Source organism: Notolabrus celidotus, chromosome 16 (assembly GCF_009762535.1).
Source record: "Notolabrus celidotus isolate fNotCel1 chromosome 16, fNotCel1.pri, whole genome shotgun sequence".
NCBI classification, from domain to species: domain Eukaryota; kingdom Metazoa; phylum Chordata; class Actinopteri; order Labriformes; family Labridae; genus Notolabrus; species Notolabrus celidotus.
In genome coordinates this window covers 15,928,146-15,946,868 of record NC_048287.1, presented here as the reverse complement: position 1 = coordinate 15,946,868, position 18,723 = coordinate 15,928,146, and the positions used below count along the sequence as shown (strand labels likewise).

The following is an 18,723-nucleotide window of genomic DNA, read 5'->3' as shown; positions in this document are numbered from 1 at the left end:
TCGCTTTGGATAAAAGCATCTTCTAAATGACATTGTAACATTGTAACATTGTAACATTGTAACTTTGTAACATTGTAACATTGTAACATTGTAACATGCACGTGTGGCTGTGTTTCCTGTGCTATTATGAATTAACCTGCTACTGCTGATGCCTTGGTCAATATATTTACAACAATGAGTAAAATGTGCAATTTTAGGTTACTTAAATAAATAAGTAACAAATAATACAAATAATAATCTGAAAGACAACTCGCGACCCCCCATTTGGTATCTCGCGACCCCCCCTTTTTTAATATACATCAAAGCGATCCTAGTCGTGCTTTTATTTTGAAAGCTCATACAGGAACCTCCTGCATCGTTATTCCTTCAACTTTTGACACGGGTCAAGAACCCAACGTGGAGGAGAGGATGTGGGTATGCTGACATCTGCAAGCCAGAGGTTTAACTGGAAGACGACCGCAGTCGGGCGGACAAACGACGGCTTTAGCAACCTCGAAGAAACTCCGAGACATGTAACGTATTGCGAAGGTAATCTTCAAACTAATGTCTTATTTACTCAGAGGGGGAAATGCTGTTTTATCTGTCATGCACGTTATGTCCAAAGTACTGTTTGTTAGCGTGCTGTCGGTAACTTAATTTGCATTCATGTCTTTGCTGCTTGTTTACCAGCAGTCATACCATCAGTCAATGTCTTGGTTTGATCACGAAGCCGAACTACTCTTACAATGAACTCTTATAGTTGCTCGCCAGTGCCTCTCTGTTGAAAGTTGTGATTTGTCTTTATTCCTTCGAGTCACTGCTGCGCTAATCTGCAATTTTCATGCGTCATTCATTGAGAGATTAGCTCACACATTCATCCTCCCTGCTGACTCTATAATAACAATAATCTCGACATCAGCGTAACTTGACAGACGAGGGGAGACCTGTTGCTGAACTGTTTGTTGTGACTGTCTGATGCTATACTCGTGACTGCTTATCTCTAGCTTCTGCTCCCCATAATAACACCTGTGCAGCACTTTTCTCTCGATAAAACAAGTGAGAGAACACTTTACTAAGGAAGAAGGTGAGATCAATAGATGTAAGGCGTTGTTGAGAGGGGCTAACCAGCGCCCGAGTTTTACTTTTGCTTTGAAGTTCTGCGTATTAGCTCGTGTGAGAGAAGTAGACACATTTGCTGAGCCTGCCATCATTCATCCCAGCCTTTCGCCTTTTGAAACAGTCACTAACAGAGCTGTATACAGAGGCTGCATCAACAAGAAGATGTGTGTGTTATCAGAGGACGTATTGATCCTGTCTTTTGCAAACACAACTTGGTTGACAGGTTATGCATGGGGGGGGGGGGGGGGGGGGGTACTTCCGTTTGTATTACCTCCATTCCAGACTGTGTGACTGTCAGTGAGCCATTTATGGTACAGTATGCGGTGCAGACTTGCCATTCCTGACTAACCGTGGAGCAGTCTTTTTCATGTGCCAGAGTTTACTCCAGTGATGACATCTAAGAAAAACACGACTCCCACACCAAGCTGTGTGTACTTTTTTGTAACGTTGCGTGCCTCTTCTCTTTCTATGGCTCTATTTTGATTTATGTCAGTGTTACAAGGGGAAATAGCACCAAAGATTGTAGCTTGGGAAGCAAATCTTATCCCTCACCCACATTTTTTGGTGTGTGTGTGTTTGTTTCATTCCCTCTTAGCTGAAAAGTGGGGCAGGATTTAAGCTGCATCTAAGGCCTGGCTCCCTTCCTGCTCGTTCCAAATCGCTCCCCAGTAAGGCTATCAGATTCAGAGGGAGTGGAAGGTGTGATGGACAGCTAATAAAGAGGGGGTTTGTCTGCAGGCGTCTCCATTTTGTAACCTCAGGACTCCCAAGTTCTGGCTAAGGCCCAGCTTGGAGTGAAAGGACTGTGTTGCTTCTGCCTTTAAGGACTCACAGTGGACTCTGTACCATAGATACACACACTCTCACAAAGCACCTTGCACACACATTCTCCCTTACATTTAGTTTCATAAAGTCAGACTGTCTCTGAAGTAAACCACTTTTGCAGAAATAGGGATCTTTTATCTGTGATGTGAAGAATGGGGAAGCACTGTTTTTCAATGTGTGTGTGTGTATGTGTGCACATCAGTATTGTTGCTAAGGCTGTCTGGCACCGTCTGGCACTGTTGTAAAAGGCACCCTGCTCTAATATTAATGCAACACAATTATGTGATTACATTCAGATCAGTGTCAACATAGCTAAGTGGCCTGTTTTTACTGCAGCCCTCTTTCAGATCCTGGCAGGCTAATCTATTCTGTCAGGCATGAATGTCTAAATTGCTGTCGTTTTGTATCTTCAAATGCAAGCTAATCCTTATTCTGAAACCAGAAGAAACATCATTGATCATTACTACTTTTTTAATTTCACCTTTGTTTAGTTTGGCTGAGGTTTAATATAACAAATGGTAATCTGTAATTGAGGAACTCAGATTTTTTGATCCGGATATTAACATTCAGAATAGCTCAGATCTGACTGGTCACTCTGCTTTTCTTATGTAGTGTCAGAGGTTAAGAACTCTGCGAAAACTGAAGTGAAAATGTGATCAACCAAGTCAAAGTTCTTAGTAAATATAAATCCGTTGCTTCTGCAAAAAGCATCTGATATTATCCTGTAGAATAAAACGTGTTACTGACTCATCAGCAAACCTCCCATGCCATAACCAACATTAAAATGTGAGTATAGCGCCTTCTTTTGTAACATCCATGGTGGTGCAATGTAAGTAAAACTGCACAGCTTTGCAGTGAGGTTTTTTCAGGTTAGCACATCTCTCATTGGAGTGAATCACAGTCTCAATTTATGCAGCACATTACTGCACGATGAGCCATAATTCAGTCTCTTCGCTCTTAGCAATTTGTATTTAATGAGCATCTTAATGCAGCCCTGAGCCTGTGATTATATTTATGATGTCGGGGCTGATTACTGCCGGTCTGGTCTATTGGAGCTGTGTCCTTAAGGCACTTGTGAATTTAAAGCCTGGTAAGGTCTTTCTTGGGTTTAAGCGTTTTGTGAATCAGTTCCTCTAATTGTGACTGGGTTGGTTATTTGATCAAACCTTGCTCTAATAAGAGCAGCTTTAACTAAAGAGTTCAATCTTGTAAGTTTATCCTGTCAGTGGTCGTTACTCAGGGCCATGGTTTAGATTGATGATCACATGCTCTACTTTTTCTCTCCCCTTTCTACATTTACTGTTGGATTATGTTTTTATTTGATTCTGTGTCTCTGTCTTTTCCCCAGAAACTCATGTCCTTTAGGGCGCCCAAAGCTCAGCCAGTCAAGGTGCCTCCCAGCGGCTCTCCGCCATGAGGGTGCGTTTCTCTCGAAAACTGGGCACCCTGGCCAAAGCAGGCTTCTTAATCTGGATTCTCTGGCTGGGCTACCTTGTGTTAGCACGCTCTTCTTTCCCTTCGTATTCCTCTGCAGAGGAGGATGAGGAGGAACGGGATCAACATGTGAGACAGGTCGCCCTAGAGGATAGCGGCGCTGATGGGCAACTGTCGAGGCCCCTCTACGCCAAGGCATCTCCGGACAGCAGTGCCTATGGAGAGTGGGGTCGGAGCACTAAACTCAACCTCAGTCCTGAAGAAAAGAAAATGGAACAGGACAGCGTGGAGCGCTACGCCATCAACATCTACGTCAGTGACAAGATTTCCCTTCATCGGCACATCCAGGACCACAGGATGAGTGAGTGAGTAAACCAAACAGGAGCGACCTGTTAGTCAGAAAGTGACTAATTTCTTTTCCAGAATTTCTTTTTTTATGACTTGTTCCTTTTCGTTGACTCTGGAAATAAAACATAAATGGATGTCTGGCCTTGGAGGCTGCACGAGGCTGATAACTATTCTACAACTGTGTCGGGGATATATTACTCAATAGAGATTAAGTTGAGCTCCTTACTGGAATCAGTTTTTCCACTGACAGTTGAAACAATAATGAAGGCTCTCATGATGCAATGCCGAGCTTATTGAAGCCGCTGTAAGCAGCTCTCTGCCTGGACAGATTTATCCCGTCCAGAGTTGTCTTCCACAGATATCCTCCGCTCAGTCACTGGGATAAAGTGCAGAGTGGGATGCCTTTTGTTAGCAGATTCTCCCTCTGCCTTTGCCTTTTCCTTTATAGGCTCCCATCCTAATGAAAGCCAGATGTAGTTTTCATTGATGTGGTGAGGAACATATAGGAAAACATGTATTTATCATAGCATTGGATCCAGGATAAAGGATGCATTTTGAATTTGCGGGTTTAGTCTTCTAAAGTGAACTTTAAACAACATACATTTAAAATAAGAATGTCAGATTTCAAGCAGGTATAACGGGAGTAAACTGTTTTACTTGCCTGCATATTTAAAAGAAGACCAGGAAGATGCTTTTGATCCTTTACTCATATTGCAGAATAGCTTTAGGGAAGCTTTAAAGAGGTGGTATTATCCTTTTTCATATTTTGAAAAACAACTATTTTGTTAAAATGTTGGATGTCGGCACTAAATGCGGGCAAAGTTTCGTAGTGTGAGGTAAACAGGTGTTAGAATAATCCCAGGATGAGACTGCAGACTGCTCTGAAAGACTTGTTCAAGTAGTCACACCAGAATTTTGCAAGAGAGACACAAGACTTGCTCAATTTGTGACCCCACCGACTTAAAAAATAATTATGAATCTAAGACAACAAACTTACCAAAGGAGGAACACCCTGAGCATTTTCTTGTTGCTCCCTTTACAAACTTTCTGGGTCAGATTCAGGGTCCAAAACGTATGGCAATACTTCATAATTTGTCATAAAATAGAGAAACAGCAGCCATTGCAACAACTTTGTAGTATGGCAACATCGGAGGAGGCTCCCAGAGAGCAGAAGAAAGTGGGCTTGTAAGGGGGGATTGACTCAAAGGCAATAGTCGTCCTTTCATCGTCCGCTTGTCCACTACACTCTGCTTTGTCTGCTGCACATGAAGAAGAGAGCTTGATTGGGAAGTCAATTTTCTTTTGCAAAATTAGGGCAGAGTCCACTCAGAGATTTGTTTTAATCCCTGTTTAAAATGTCTGTAAGAGAGCAACCATATCTGTAATCTTTGAACTCGTACCCCTAATATCGCTATCAGTCTCTGTCTCTTAAAAAGTATGAGTCTGTGTGCATTAGAGCATTTTTCAGAGTTTTTACAACACAGTCACCCGTACAGTTGAAACTGTCACTTTTACGACAATGCATGATGGGATTCGATAACCACAGTTGTTACCTAGAAAAGTGCCTTTTTTTTCAATCAGCAGTGAGCCCATGTGTGTTACGTCCTCTTATGGTATACCTCTGTGGTTGTTGCACCTACTGCATTGTCATATCAGTTTTCCCTCCTGGAAGCAGGTTTTGTGTGATCCTGTCTCTCCACATGGAAACTGATGCAACATTGTTAACACAGTGGTTATAAAAGAACCCCCTCTCAACCGTGTAGTAGTTTGATTGCTGTGCCAGAGGTTATTCACTCTGTGTTGTAAACCACTGATTCATAAAAATAGCTGAAAAGAAATAGTCTGCCCTTTTGCTGTTCCATTTCCTTACTTCTCATTATCTCAAGTTCCTTTTTATTTTACGTATTTTGTTCATCCACTGTACCCTGTCTCTCTCTCTGTTCTGCTCTCTTCTTTTGTTTGTTCAAGTTTCTGTGGTCTGTCTCAGAGCACTGCTGTGGTATGTTGCTCACTGGTGTGATACCCTCCCCGCCCCCATCCATATTTCTGTGGCTCTTTATTGTTTTAATGACTGCCATCTGGATTAAGAGCAGAGTACCTCCTCCTGCCTTGATAGTCTCTGAAGCCTCTCTGGCCACATTAAACAAAATATAAATAATCCCTGTATCAGTCCATTTAGGCTGCTGTTGATTTTTTTATATATATAAATATGTGCTGTACATGTGTACTGTTGCTTATGTCAACTCTTCCTGTTTCTTCTTCCGCCCACACACACTCACACATACTTCAGATGCCGAAGTAAGAAGTTTGACTACCGGCGTTTACCCACCACCTCTGTGATCATCGCCTTCTACAACGAGGCCTGGTCCACGCTGCTGAGGACGATTCACAGCGTCCTGGAGACGGTGCCTGCCCTGCTTTTGAAAGACATCGTCCTCATTGATGACTACAGTGACAGAGGTCTGATCCGCTAACATGAAAAATAAACATAAACATATCTTTTTTTTTTTATGTCTGAACAAACTGACAGAAAGAAAGCCTCGAAAGCTCAGAAACCAAGAGATCTGACAGTCTTTACCTGGTTTACTAAAGCAGACAAACCAGACCTGAGTTATGCTTTGATTTTGAAACATTGACAGCTCACAAAAGCAAGTCAAACAAGACTATGTGTTAAAATGGATGGATTTGAAGAGGAATTAAAGGAAAAAACCTCAGAAACAAGTCCGGACACATTCCTTTTGGTGGTAGAATAAGGTGTTGAATTACTGCTTGAGGAGCTGGAGGCAGTTGGCTCTGTCTTTTCATCCCCTTTAAGATGTATGAATGCAGGAATGTTGGGGAAACTACTGTCATTGATAAGAATGAGCTAATTCTTGGGAAAGTCATGGCAAATATTTGCCTTATTACCTCGGGTCTAGAACCTCTTTTTGTCCCATTCCAGGTGTGAGTTGGTGTCATACAAGATTTTATTTTGATTGCAGACTCCAATTTCAAGGTTGTCTTGATTCTGAATGTGTGAAATAAATAGTCTGGAGTCAAAGCTCCCCTTACTTTCTTATCTGATCTCTCAGCCCCACTCACAGTCTTCAACAGCAGAGGAAGTTTTGACGATTTCCGCAGACTCTAGACTCTGTGTACGACACTGCTGTGCCACAGACATTGGATATAGGAGTAGCCACACGTCCATTTGTTCTAATGGAATATGTGTTTGATCCAAAGCCAGTCTAGGTTTGTGTGTGTCACAGACGTTACACCATGATGGTTATGTCAGTGTGCAGTGAGCTGCCATGACATCATTTCCTCGCTTTTAACCATTTTGGCCAACTGGAATGCTAGACATGCCTCTCCCAGACCAGGATGGTTTCCGCGACAGACAGTTTCTCTTTAATTTTTCCAACTTGGTTAAACAGGCCTTAAATACCAAGCCTCATATTCACCTTGATTTTCCTTAGACTATTAAAGGTCTGTTAAACAATTAATGCTGACATTTCTGTGTGAAGGTTGAAGTTAAACCTGTGTCATAAGCCAACATTTTACACACAAGGTAGCAAGGTGCGCTAAAATCTTAACAAACTCACTTTTTGTAACCCTAACCTACCAATACCTGTGTTTTTGTGTCTGGCTGATTTGAAATAAGGAAACCTATTCGCCTCAACAAACCACTTATTGCGGTTTCACCAGGTCATAAAAACAGAGAAAGGGAAGTGAATACAGGAAAAAGAAATGTCACAGCTTTAATGTTACAAATACTGATTGTTATATTGTGTTTTTGTGTTTTGAAAAATAATAGGTTACTTGAAGTCAAAACTTGCTGAATATGTCAGTAATCTGGAGCGAGTGCGGCTAATCCGTACCAGGAAGAGGGAAGGTCTGGTGCGGGCGCGTCTTATTGGTGCAAACTTTGCTACGGGGGAAGTACTGACCTTCCTAGATTGCCACTGTGAGTGTGTCCCTGGCTGGATTGAGCCTCTACTGGAAAGGTGGGTTTAAATTGAAACTAAATGCAACAAAAACAAAAATACTCCACCAGATTTGACTCCTTTTTTTTGTCCTGCGTTTAGGATTGGTGAGAATGAGAGCACCATTGTGTGCCCTGTGATCGACACCATAGACTGGAACACCTTCGAGTTTTATATGCAAACGGACGAGCCGATGATTGGAGGCTTCGACTGGAGGCTAACCTTTCAGTGGCACTCAGTCCCTGAAGTAGAACGCAAGAGGCGCAAGTCTCGCATCGACCCCATCAGGTGACTGATACATAGAAACAGTCTGACACTTTACAAGGGCTACTGTGGTGGGAGATTACATAATGAGTTAGCACACACCAGGGTAGAGCTGTAATACACCTCTCAGTGCTTATTTATCACTGTAAAGACTGATTTATACTTCTGCGTCGCCCCTATGCAGCAGGGGCTGACGCGGACATGAGTCCCACATACTTGTGCGTCGATGTGTCCGTGTCGCGCAGCAACAGTGTGGTCTCTCTGATAGCCAGTCGCCTCCTGCTGGCGCCGCTACGATCTCTGTTTACTTTTCCAAAGCGATTCAGAGCGTGTTATGTTAATCTACAGCTGATACATGTTGCTGTTTATCATACAGACATGATTACATGAAGAATAGAGAGGAGGATGAAATACACGGTCGATGTGCGGCCGATGTGCGGCTGATGTGCGGCCAGTGTGCGGGATCCCGGAAGTACTGTAAATGCGGGAAATACAATGCCGCCGAGCGAACCAATCACAGAGCTAGCGGTCAGCGTCGATTCTACGTGCAGTTACATTTTGGAGGAGGTGCACGTCAGCTATGTACGTAGGCCTCTGCGTAGGTACGGGAGCTACACGGACCCCGGCGTAGGCTACGCTGTTGATTCGATGCAGAAGGATATATCAGGCTTAAGAGTTATATTACTTATTTGTTTACCTCTATATATATATGCACTTTCAGTACATCCTACATTTTTGACCTCTTAAACACAAGGGGAGTCCCTTTTTATTAACAGAGAGATACCAACCAGAATATATTAACATTACTGCTGTCAAGCATTTTAAACAATAAGTCCAATTAACTGAAGGCTTTGTTTTGAATTTATTGCATTGAATCGCACTTAATCCCATACATCAATAAAGTGAGAAACAACACATTGGGAGTAGACTGACTGTTTTACATTCTTTCTAGATGTTGTTACAAATCTCTACATTTTCATTGTGCTCTGCTCTTCATCTTATACAGTAAATCGTTAATTCACAAGCGACCCACTCACACCTCTCCCCTCCCTCTGTTCTTGTCCCCCCCTCAAGTGTCTGATTGTCTTAATCAGCTGGATGTACAATATAGTTGCTAAGGTTCCTATGCTTTTAGCTGCGTGAAGGAGGGGATTTTTGTTCACGATGCATCCAAACTAACGGGAAACTTGTTCTAAATGACATCAGAACATATAACAAGCTTTTAAAACAGTGACAGGAGTATTGTTACATTTAATGGAAGAGATCTTGCAGAATAAATAATGACAATAATGAATCCCCTTTTCTGTTTCACTGTGTCTCTCAGGTCTCCGACAATGGCAGGTGGCTTATTTGCCGTGAGCAAGAAGTACTTTGAGTTCCTGGGCACGTATGACACAGGGATGGAGGTGTGGGGAGGAGAAAACCTTGAGCTCTCCTTCAGGGTGAGTTAAGTTCTCCTTCTACCAACTCAACCTACTTAACTCTTCTTGTTACTGTAATAAAGAAAAGAGCCACATCCTTTAAATAAACCCATCACTTAACAGTCAGTGGTTAGCTGGCGTGAGAGTGACACATGTCAGTGTCAGATCACAGTCAGCCAACCATCCCAGCCTACACCCTGATATTGGTTGGCACCTTGTTGTGACGTTGGTGTCGCTTTTCACTTGTTTGCGTCAATCAAATTGGCAGAGATTTTAGGCTATGTGTGAGTTTGTTGCAGGGGCACACAAGGGTAGACGATGTAAATTGTGTGTGCATGATTTATAGTGTGTATGAGGTTTCACAGTGAAGAGAAATGGGCTTGTCCCTCGAGTGATGCGTTATGCATGTGGAAATAAAAATACCTCTCGCCGGGACTTTTTGTCATACATAATTTATAGTCGCTGAATTGGTTTGCAACCCCACTTTTGGAGTGCTCAAAAACATGTTGAGGGCTGAAAATCCTGTGGAATTGAGATGGAAGGTACCGTCATTTAATGGCTTGTTTGGCTAGGGATATATGATAATGATTTTACCGCCTGTAATTGGAACATAGCTCAGCCAAATATTGAGAGGGACCTTTTTAACAACCTTTCAGTCTTCAAGGCTGCTTTTTATTTCCTTGTTTATCCTTGTTCCAAGATCAAGCAATTATAAGATGGAAATTTCTGAAATAAATCAGAGCTGTTTTTTGGTGTAGTCCTCTGACTCACAACAAACAGAAGTTGAATAATTTGTCTTTGGGACATTGAAGGTGAACAGTGTGCATCTTTGTTGCTTAATAAGGTAGAATCTCTAGCATCATCATCTGCCTTCAGGTTTGTATCCCCCTTCAAAGTATTTAGAATTATATAAGTGAACAAAAATACAGTTCTAGTTTAAGATTGTCGTTAATGACACTTGCTTAAATTTGAATAATGTTCAACATACTATTTTGATATTACAAATTACCTGTGCGCAGGAAGTCAAACCTTCAAGAACACAAGGTTTTGAATACCAGATGTAGATACAGGGGACAAAGTCCACCAGTGGTAGTCACATATAGTTCCATCATGTAGTGTGTAATAAACAATGGTCCTGGTTAATGATAAACACATCCGTGTGTGTGGTAATCATCTATCAGCTATGTGTAGGTCACTGGGGCAGCCCACATACAAGTATTACCATGCACAACATCTGCTGCAACCCTTGAAATTCATTATCTAGTCATTTTTTCCTGTCTATCTAATGTGTATAAAAATAAAGATACAAACTGTAGACTTTGTAGACCACAAGAGACACATTAGAAAGCAGTATTATGAAGCTAAAAGTCACTTCAAATATTTCTCATGGTTTATCATGTAATGAATCCTCTTAGGTGTGGCAGTGTGGGGGAAGCCTGGAGATTCACCCCTGCTCTCATGTGGGCCATGTGTTCCCTAAAAAGGCCCCCTACGCCCGACCCAACTTCCTGCAGAACACCGTCCGAGCTGCAGAGGTTTGGATGGACTCTTATAAACAACACTTCTACAACAGGAATCCCCCCGCCAGGAAGGTGAGACAAATTAGAGGAGCCACGTTTGTCAACTGTGTGTTGTGCAGCTTTTATTAGGAAGTTTGGATGAAAAAAAAGTCCCTGAATCATCCTTGGACAGCACATTCTGCTGGCATTGAGCTTCGTCTTAGCTTGCCCGGTGCAGGTTTGTTTTCATTCATTAAAATTAAAGCCCTGCAGTGCCGCCATGTTAAACCTAGAAGCACCTTGTTGATATGGCATAGAGTGACTTATCTTTAATGTTAGATTCAGATGTTTCATATGAAATGATTCACTGATCTGCTGTACAACATATGATGCAACACAGTCTGTCTGACTGACTGGGCCAGTCAGCCGCGTTTGTGTGTGTGTGTGTGTGTGTGAGGCAGTGAAAGAGAGAGGGTGTCCCACAGTGTGTGCAAGGCATGGTGTGTGTCGTGCAGCTCAGGTTCTGAGTACCACCATCACCATCAAACATTCATGTATATCAGTTTCACCTCTCTGAAAAAAAGTGCATTATTAATGTCAGGGATCTTTGATCAAACAATAAATTAGCTGGTCAGGGGGAGATTGAACACAGCACTGCCAGAACTGACAACCAGCTTCAAAACTGTTATGTGGATTACATTTGTTGATTTGTGTCAGTTTGTGACACCCTACCTACCTGTGTTTTTTTTCAGTAAAAACATTTAAGATAGTTTAATTGGATGAAGAGTTTGTAAGCTGGATTAACATGTGATTTATTTCTTTATTTGTTTATGTGGGAGTCGCCTTCTTTCATTTCTTTCTCACCAACATTTTCTGCACATTCTTATATCATATACACCAGAGTTGTGAGCTTTTGACTGAAGCAGTTCCACCTTCAGGCAGTTCAACGGTGAACATGTGTAAATGTTGAAGACTTTGAGTTATTATAGCAGAGGTACTCACCTTAGCAAACACGCATATCTATAAAGTGTGCAATAGATGTAACCAATTGCCGACTGAGTCCCTTGGGTTGTCACAAGGTCATGTTTGCTGATATGATTATTGAATGGTAGGATTCAGGATGTTGTCTTAGACTCTACAAACAGTTCTTTGTAAACTTGGTCTTCCTCCACTGATATTTTAAATCCTTGGTTGATGGTGTGTTGTTTACAGGAGACCTATGGGGATATTTCAGAGCGGCTACTGCTGAGGAAGAGACTGAAATGCAACAGTTTTGATTGGTATCTGAAGAACATCTACCCTGACCTCCATGTACCTGAGGACAGGGGGGGCTGGCATGGTGCTGTGAGTATCTACAATTCATACAGTAATCTACATTCCACTGGTTTACATATCTGTCATATTGCAGCTTCCATATTGCACTGTGGATGCATCTTGCTTTCTTTATTCCATGTATTTTGAGCGTGGGTTTCTGTGCTGGGGTAAGATGTTAAAAAAAAAAATCCTGCCGAAATTGAGAAGGCCAGACTGAGACAAACAAAAGGCTTTGGAACCCATTTGGACCAGGATCAAGACCATTTTCATTCTAACACACGTTGCAGGATTCCACTGAGAATTGGTTTGCACCAAAAAAATCAATTTAAAGCAGGTCTTTGACCATAACGTTGAAAAATCCATCACTTTGTTATGTTGTCCCTTGATTCATCTCAACAACAGTGATGTACAATCTTTCAGATAACAAGGGCAATGTCCAGAAATCTGAACCAGCATTGTTATTTTAACGTTTAAACACGCTTGAAGTAGTTACAATGCCAAAACCTAAAAATGCTGTTTTTTTCTGTTGTTTACTTCCATATAAAAGCAAATACAAGGTTAAGTGTCATATGGACTGCTTAAGAGGTTGGAGGTGATGTGGAAAATAAGCATTTTTCCCCCTGTGATACTCTTGAGACAGCCATTTAATCAGAGGAGACTTCTCCTTGACCTTACAGCCATAATAGGAGAATAAAACCAAGAAGAAAAACTCCTCAGAGAAATCAATAAAGCCCAGTCAACTCATTTTTATGATTATTTATTGTTTACTTTCTGCAAGGTTCGCAGCTCAGGGTTCCACTCAGAGTGTCTGGACTACAATGCACCAGAGCACAGCCCCACAGGAGCCCACCTCTCTCTGTTTGGCTGCCACGGCCAGGGTGGCAACCAGGTACATGAAACTTCTCACATTTTTTCTCTCTGTCTCCATTTCTCCCTCACGTACGTTTTCTTGCTTCTCCCAAGTGCACAGCCGCTCTTGGTCTGGTGGGAGATGAATCTCGAAATGTCAATGCTTTCTGCCAAACCCAGCTGCCACAGTTGATTCACTCTAAAAAAATTGCTCTCTGCCAGTGTGTGTCCGGTGTGCCTGGAAATATATGAAATGAAAACTTTAAGATTGGTATGTTATCCACAAATGCCAAGAAAATATCATGAAGTTGAATCAAAGTACTTTTTAAATGGAATGCCTGCCAGCTCCAGTGATGGATGGTGCAGCAACCAGCCGACTATTTGTCCATGAGGATGTATATTTAATGTCGCAGTCAGATAATAGGGCACAGTTCTTTCTGTGAATCTCTAACCTGCTTGATATCTCTGATTACCCAGCCGAAGCCCCGCATCAGGTGTCCCAGGCCACAAAAAAGCACCATGTGTGACTGAAAATCAATGTTTGAATGGCTCCCAGCTGAAACAAAAAACCTGAAGGCCCTTCACCGCCTCTCCCCTTTTTTCCCCCGGCCCACATAAGAACCACGTTCCATTTAAAAGATACATGAGCCTCGTGGGCAGGATGAATGGCACAGACCAGGTAAATAAGTTTGAAGCCAGACACAGGGGCCCCGAGTGGCTCTTTTATCAGCGATGACCATTATGGGCCCCAATGCGCCTGAAAGATGTATGAGAAGTGAAGAAAGGGATGTGGGAGTTTGAAGACTGATTAGCTGACCCTGCGTTCAGCGGGTAGACCGGGGAGTGTTGCATCTTTTGTCCTGATGGGCTCAATTGTTGAAATGACACCAGAGGGAGGAGAGATTGGTTTGTGTTCACGTCAGGGTTGATTGAAAGGGCCAGGGCCTTGTCTGTACTGATGAGATCCCTGGACAGACATGCCACGCGTATAGCGCAGCCAGGACTTGATTTCTTAGTGGAGGTAGTAAAAAGCCTTCTGTAATTCTAGAAGTAAAAAAAGCTTTAAAAGGCTGTTTTAATAGAGAAGAGATGAAAGTAGGAAAATAAATTATACAGAGACAAACGGAAACAAGGAAGAACCTCAGAGCTTACTCCTCGTTCTACTGGGTTCTCCTTAAATATTTGAAGCCATAGCAAACATTTTAGCTCATGATAAAGCCTCTCTTTTCTTCCAGTACTTTGAATACACAACGCAAAAAGAGATCCGATTCAACTCGGTGACAGAGCTGTGTGCAGAAGTACCCGAGGGACAGACCTCCATTGGGATGAGGCACTGCCCTAGTGATGGAGAGACCAAACCTGCCAGTATCACCTGGGAGTTCAGACAGGTAAAGACAAACACACTCAATACTCATTATCCACAGGATGACTATTCAAACACATACCCATCACTGAAGCTGTCTCCTTCATTCCTCTCAGGATGGAACTGTCTACCACACACACTCTGGCAAATGTGTGACAGCCTACCGTACACCAGAAGGCCGCTCAGACGCCCAGATGCGCCCGTGCACACCGGGAGACAAAAACCAGCAGTGGAAGTTTGAGTGGTAGGAGGAAGATGATCAGAGAGAGTCGCAGGAAACCTCAAGTGACCTTCTTTCACCGTCTTCAGTGCAATTACTACAGTGGATGCCTCCGATTATTAAGTCTGTACTCTATTTAGAATGGGAATGTCTAGCAAATACAAAAGTGGTGGAAAAGTCACTTTAAGCCAATGAATCACCCTTTTCACTGCTTTTATTCCCATGTGAAGAACTAAAGAAGAGCAGGCTGCAGCAGAGTGAATGAGAATTGCAAGGCAAGGTTTATTTGGTCTTTTAACAGAGGCCATCTGAACTAGAGACTTTGATGTCGCTTTCATTCAAGTGCCTTAGCAACCCAAATGGAGTCAAACGCACATCTGAAGCATCTTTATTATCTTTGTTTTGTTTTTTTAAATCTAATGCAAGAACTTTGAACCAGCGAAACTGATCTGAATATCCAGCACACCGAGAAGTGCCTTTAAGAGAAGAAGTGATTTGGAGAGATCATGCTGCACTATAAAACCTTACCATAATGTGCAATTCATAATTATTATTATAATTAAATCCTTATGATTGTTTGTATGTCAAAAAAACAACAAAGTGATTTGAAGTTGGGTGGCTCAAAGACAACATGCCAGGAATGTGAGGTCAGCTGCTGCATGTTGCCCCACAACAGCTACCTTTAAACATGCTCCATCGTGCAAAGGGATAACAGGGAGAAACCAGTGCAGTCATACCAGACTGCCTCCCAATCCTATCTCTCGTCTGCAGAGCTGGTTTCACGGCGGAATGCTGCCCGGACAAGACTTGAAGCATTCATTAAGGCTTTTGTGCTAAGTGCAATTTGTCCCAGAGAGCTAAGAGAGTCGACAGGAATGTTGTAATCTATTCTTCCCTGTGAAGTAAAATTAGGAATACCCTCAAGACTCGTCCGTCACTGTGCTTTTTGAAGGGTTTTCATAATAAGAGAACTTATTTGTGCCTAAATGAAATGTGCCAGTGGGTGTCATTTCGTTGTTTCAAAACTAAAAACAACACTGACTTGATGCACTTGATTTTTATTAAGACACAAAAAGCCTTCAAGGTAACACCTGTTTCTTTAATCCTTCAATTTGCCGTGCCAGACTGTTTTATAAAGACTCCTGTGTGTTAACTGTACTTGAAATGGCGTCAAAAACACTCCTGTGGGTTTTTTGTTTTTGTTCCACTGAAGGCCCTCTTTGTGTTTCTACTGGGATTAAAGGACCAAGAGCTGCAGTGTAACTGTCGTGGAAATGTAGCAGCTGTATTTGCCGAAGACTGCTTATCACTGAGCAATGTTAGGTGTGTGTGCTCTTTCGAAGTCATGGATATGAGAAATTCATGCCAGTCGTTGGACACAGCGCGTCAACATGTGAGAAGTCCTGTGTTTTTTAAATGATCTTTGGTGTAAGGGACCAGAGTGGGATGGAGTGCTCTTGAAAAAGGAGCTCTAAAACTACTGATAATGAAAAAAAGGGATGATGGTGATTACTTTATATGAAGGAGATGGTAACTGACATGGGATGGAGGTTTCTAAGAAGATGAAAGCTTTTGGGATGATTGAAAGAATAAAAAACTAACAGCAGACTCATGTTGTCATTTCTTTGTTTCTGCCTCAGCTTTTACAGCGTGCTGTCAGTAATATGACAGCAAAAGCTTTCATCTGAATACTGCTGTTTGCTGTTATAATCAATGGCACATGCAGGTAAACCAAAAATACAGGCAGGTTTGTTTCATACTGAATAGAATATGAAACACATTTGATAACAACACACTCAAAGACAGGCCACATCGCCCAGTGCTGACTTCCTTCTAATGAGGATTACAGTATTTACAGTCATGTGGCTCCACCTACTGGTAGGAAACCATACAACATAGACTGCTAATGAACTACTAAGGACAGGCCATGGTCTAGGTCACGGCTGGAAGGCTTAACCTTGGTGATTCACATTGAGGGTGTTAGGCTGAAGACTGTTGTGTGACATTTTTAAATTGAAGTTTCATATTACTTAACATTTAAATGTGATTGTTCTTAAGGTTCATATTTCAAAACAACTAGAGTAAGGAACAGGAGCTCACAGTAAGTAAACCACAAGAAGATGGATGTTAGAATAGTGAGTTTTATTTGAGTATCAGTTGCACGTCAGAGGAACTGAATCTCTTTTTATGCTATAAATAGTATGAGAGCTAGATGCTAACCACGACATCCTCTCTTGATTCTGCTGTGGCACGTGAATTGTTGTCCCTGTGATATAAATGTCCTTCATTCCACTATTCTGTCATTGCAAACCCAACAGAAATCATCAAAGAAAGTCAAACAGTCAGATGTCTTAATCCCTTCACTCATGTCCTATCTTGTCAAAGGTTTGTGCTAGTTTTTATTGTTACATTAAGAAGGTTACTAAGGTGGCCCAAAGGTACAAATGCTGCTCCCCATTGTTATGTATCTGTTGCATGGAAAATGTTATCCATCATCCAGTCCTAAATGAAAATGCTCTCATGCATTACCATTAACATTGTGTCCCAGACAAGACACGACAAGCTCAGTCTAGCGTGGTATATTACAACACATGTTGCCTTCCCATGTCTCATTGTGGTTTTCACAATAAGGGTGCTCGATCAAACAGAATGCCACTCAGATTACCTTCATGCCTTGAATGATCATCTTAATTATTTAGCATTTTAATTTGCTTGAACATACATTTTGTGTCACATTTCTTTTTACGTGTCAAGAGTTTTAATATCAGATTCACATGAGTAACTGTATACATACAAAACAACAACAACACCAAGGTAGAGGACTCTAGTTGAAGATAACTTTGATCTTCAACCTGTAAGATAAATGGCTCGTAGCAAAATGTCTTTTTATTTTTTACAAAGGCACAATTTTCTAAACAATGTTTGTGAAAAAAACAAAAAAGTAGTTAAAGAAACTAATAAAAGGCCTTTCCTATTACCTGAAGTTACTTGGTTACCATATGTATAAGTATGTATGTTTGCATGGAAGCCCTAAAAGAACATTATTAAATACATTCAATTTTCTCAGTTTTCTCGTCTTATTTTTCTTGTTATCGTGAGAAAACGAAGCTTGTTATCTTGAGATAACGAGAAATATAATTTGGGATCTTGAGAAAACAAGTGAAATTAATGTGTTATCATGAGAAAACAGAGAAAATAAACTGTATCTAATCATGTCCTTTTAGGACTTCTGTATAAATTAGTTTTGGGTTATATTTAATTAACACATGTCTGCAACACTTAATGTTACAAGCTGGAATTTATATTGTAGTTTCACTGTTTGAATCAGGTACAATTAATTACTGTAGATCAGCTTGTACCTGTACTTGAACTATGATCATCATCATTAAGATACTGTAGCTGAAAGCATAATAGAAATGTGTGAAAAGGTATTCACATAATCTTCATAGAGTAAGAATAAAATAGTATAGCATATACCATGACTGCAATAAGCAGAATAGAGAAGGTAACAAATTAACATATCACTTGGGTTAAGTTTCAATACTGACAACAGATGCCGTAGCACTGCTTTTTCAACTTTGGGGTTGGCAGTTTATATCTTGGAGTAATCAGGAGACTTCCCATCTGGGCATGAAACATCAGACCAGCCATAGAGTAAAATGATGTACATTTAATGCACTTATCAGGTCCAACCCTACATCAGCATATAGGCCCAATAGCCAACTGGTTTATGGTCTTTGGATTGATGACCAGTGTACAAAGTCTAACGCTTTTCAGCTCACAGCTTCTCCCGCAGCTTCTTGTGCTCCCAACCCGGAAAAAGTTAATAAATGAACTCTTGTCGTTCCTGTCACAAAAAAAGCTCTCACAATCTAAATTTATGTTCGTTATTTTTCGTTCACTTAGACCATGAAGTATGTTTCACTTCATCAAAGGTTGGAATGACTTTGAAGGTACGCTCAATGAATGTCAAGTTATTGGAGTTTACGCGTTCTACATTCAACTTCCGGTGTACCTTCTTTCAAAAGACAATGCACAAATAATTCAACTCTTGACAAAAACTTAAAAGAGAAACTACTGGAGGTCAAGTATGGGGACTAGAATATAAATAATGGCATCTTGATTGTTT

General features: G+C 41.4%; 1 protein-coding gene across 1 annotated transcript; it reads left to right on the top strand.

The window, feature by feature from the left end:
• The first annotated feature begins 371 nt into the window (after positions 1-371).
• poc1bl (POC1 centriolar protein homolog B (Chlamydomonas), like) lies at positions 372-16,202 on the top strand. The gene is made up of 11 exons (XM_034704860.1): positions 372-528; positions 3,272-3,722; positions 5,996-6,165; positions 7,496-7,685; positions 7,767-7,952; positions 9,253-9,370; positions 10,765-10,941; positions 12,061-12,192; positions 12,941-13,051; positions 14,247-14,399; positions 14,491-16,202. The coding sequence occupies exons 2-11, from the start codon at positions 3,337-3,339 to the stop codon at positions 14,620-14,622; spliced, it is 1,755 nt and encodes a 584-aa protein (XP_034560751.1). The 5' UTR covers positions 372-528; positions 3,272-3,336; the 3' UTR covers positions 14,623-16,202.
• The last annotated feature ends 2,521 nt before the right edge of the window (positions 16,203-18,723 follow it).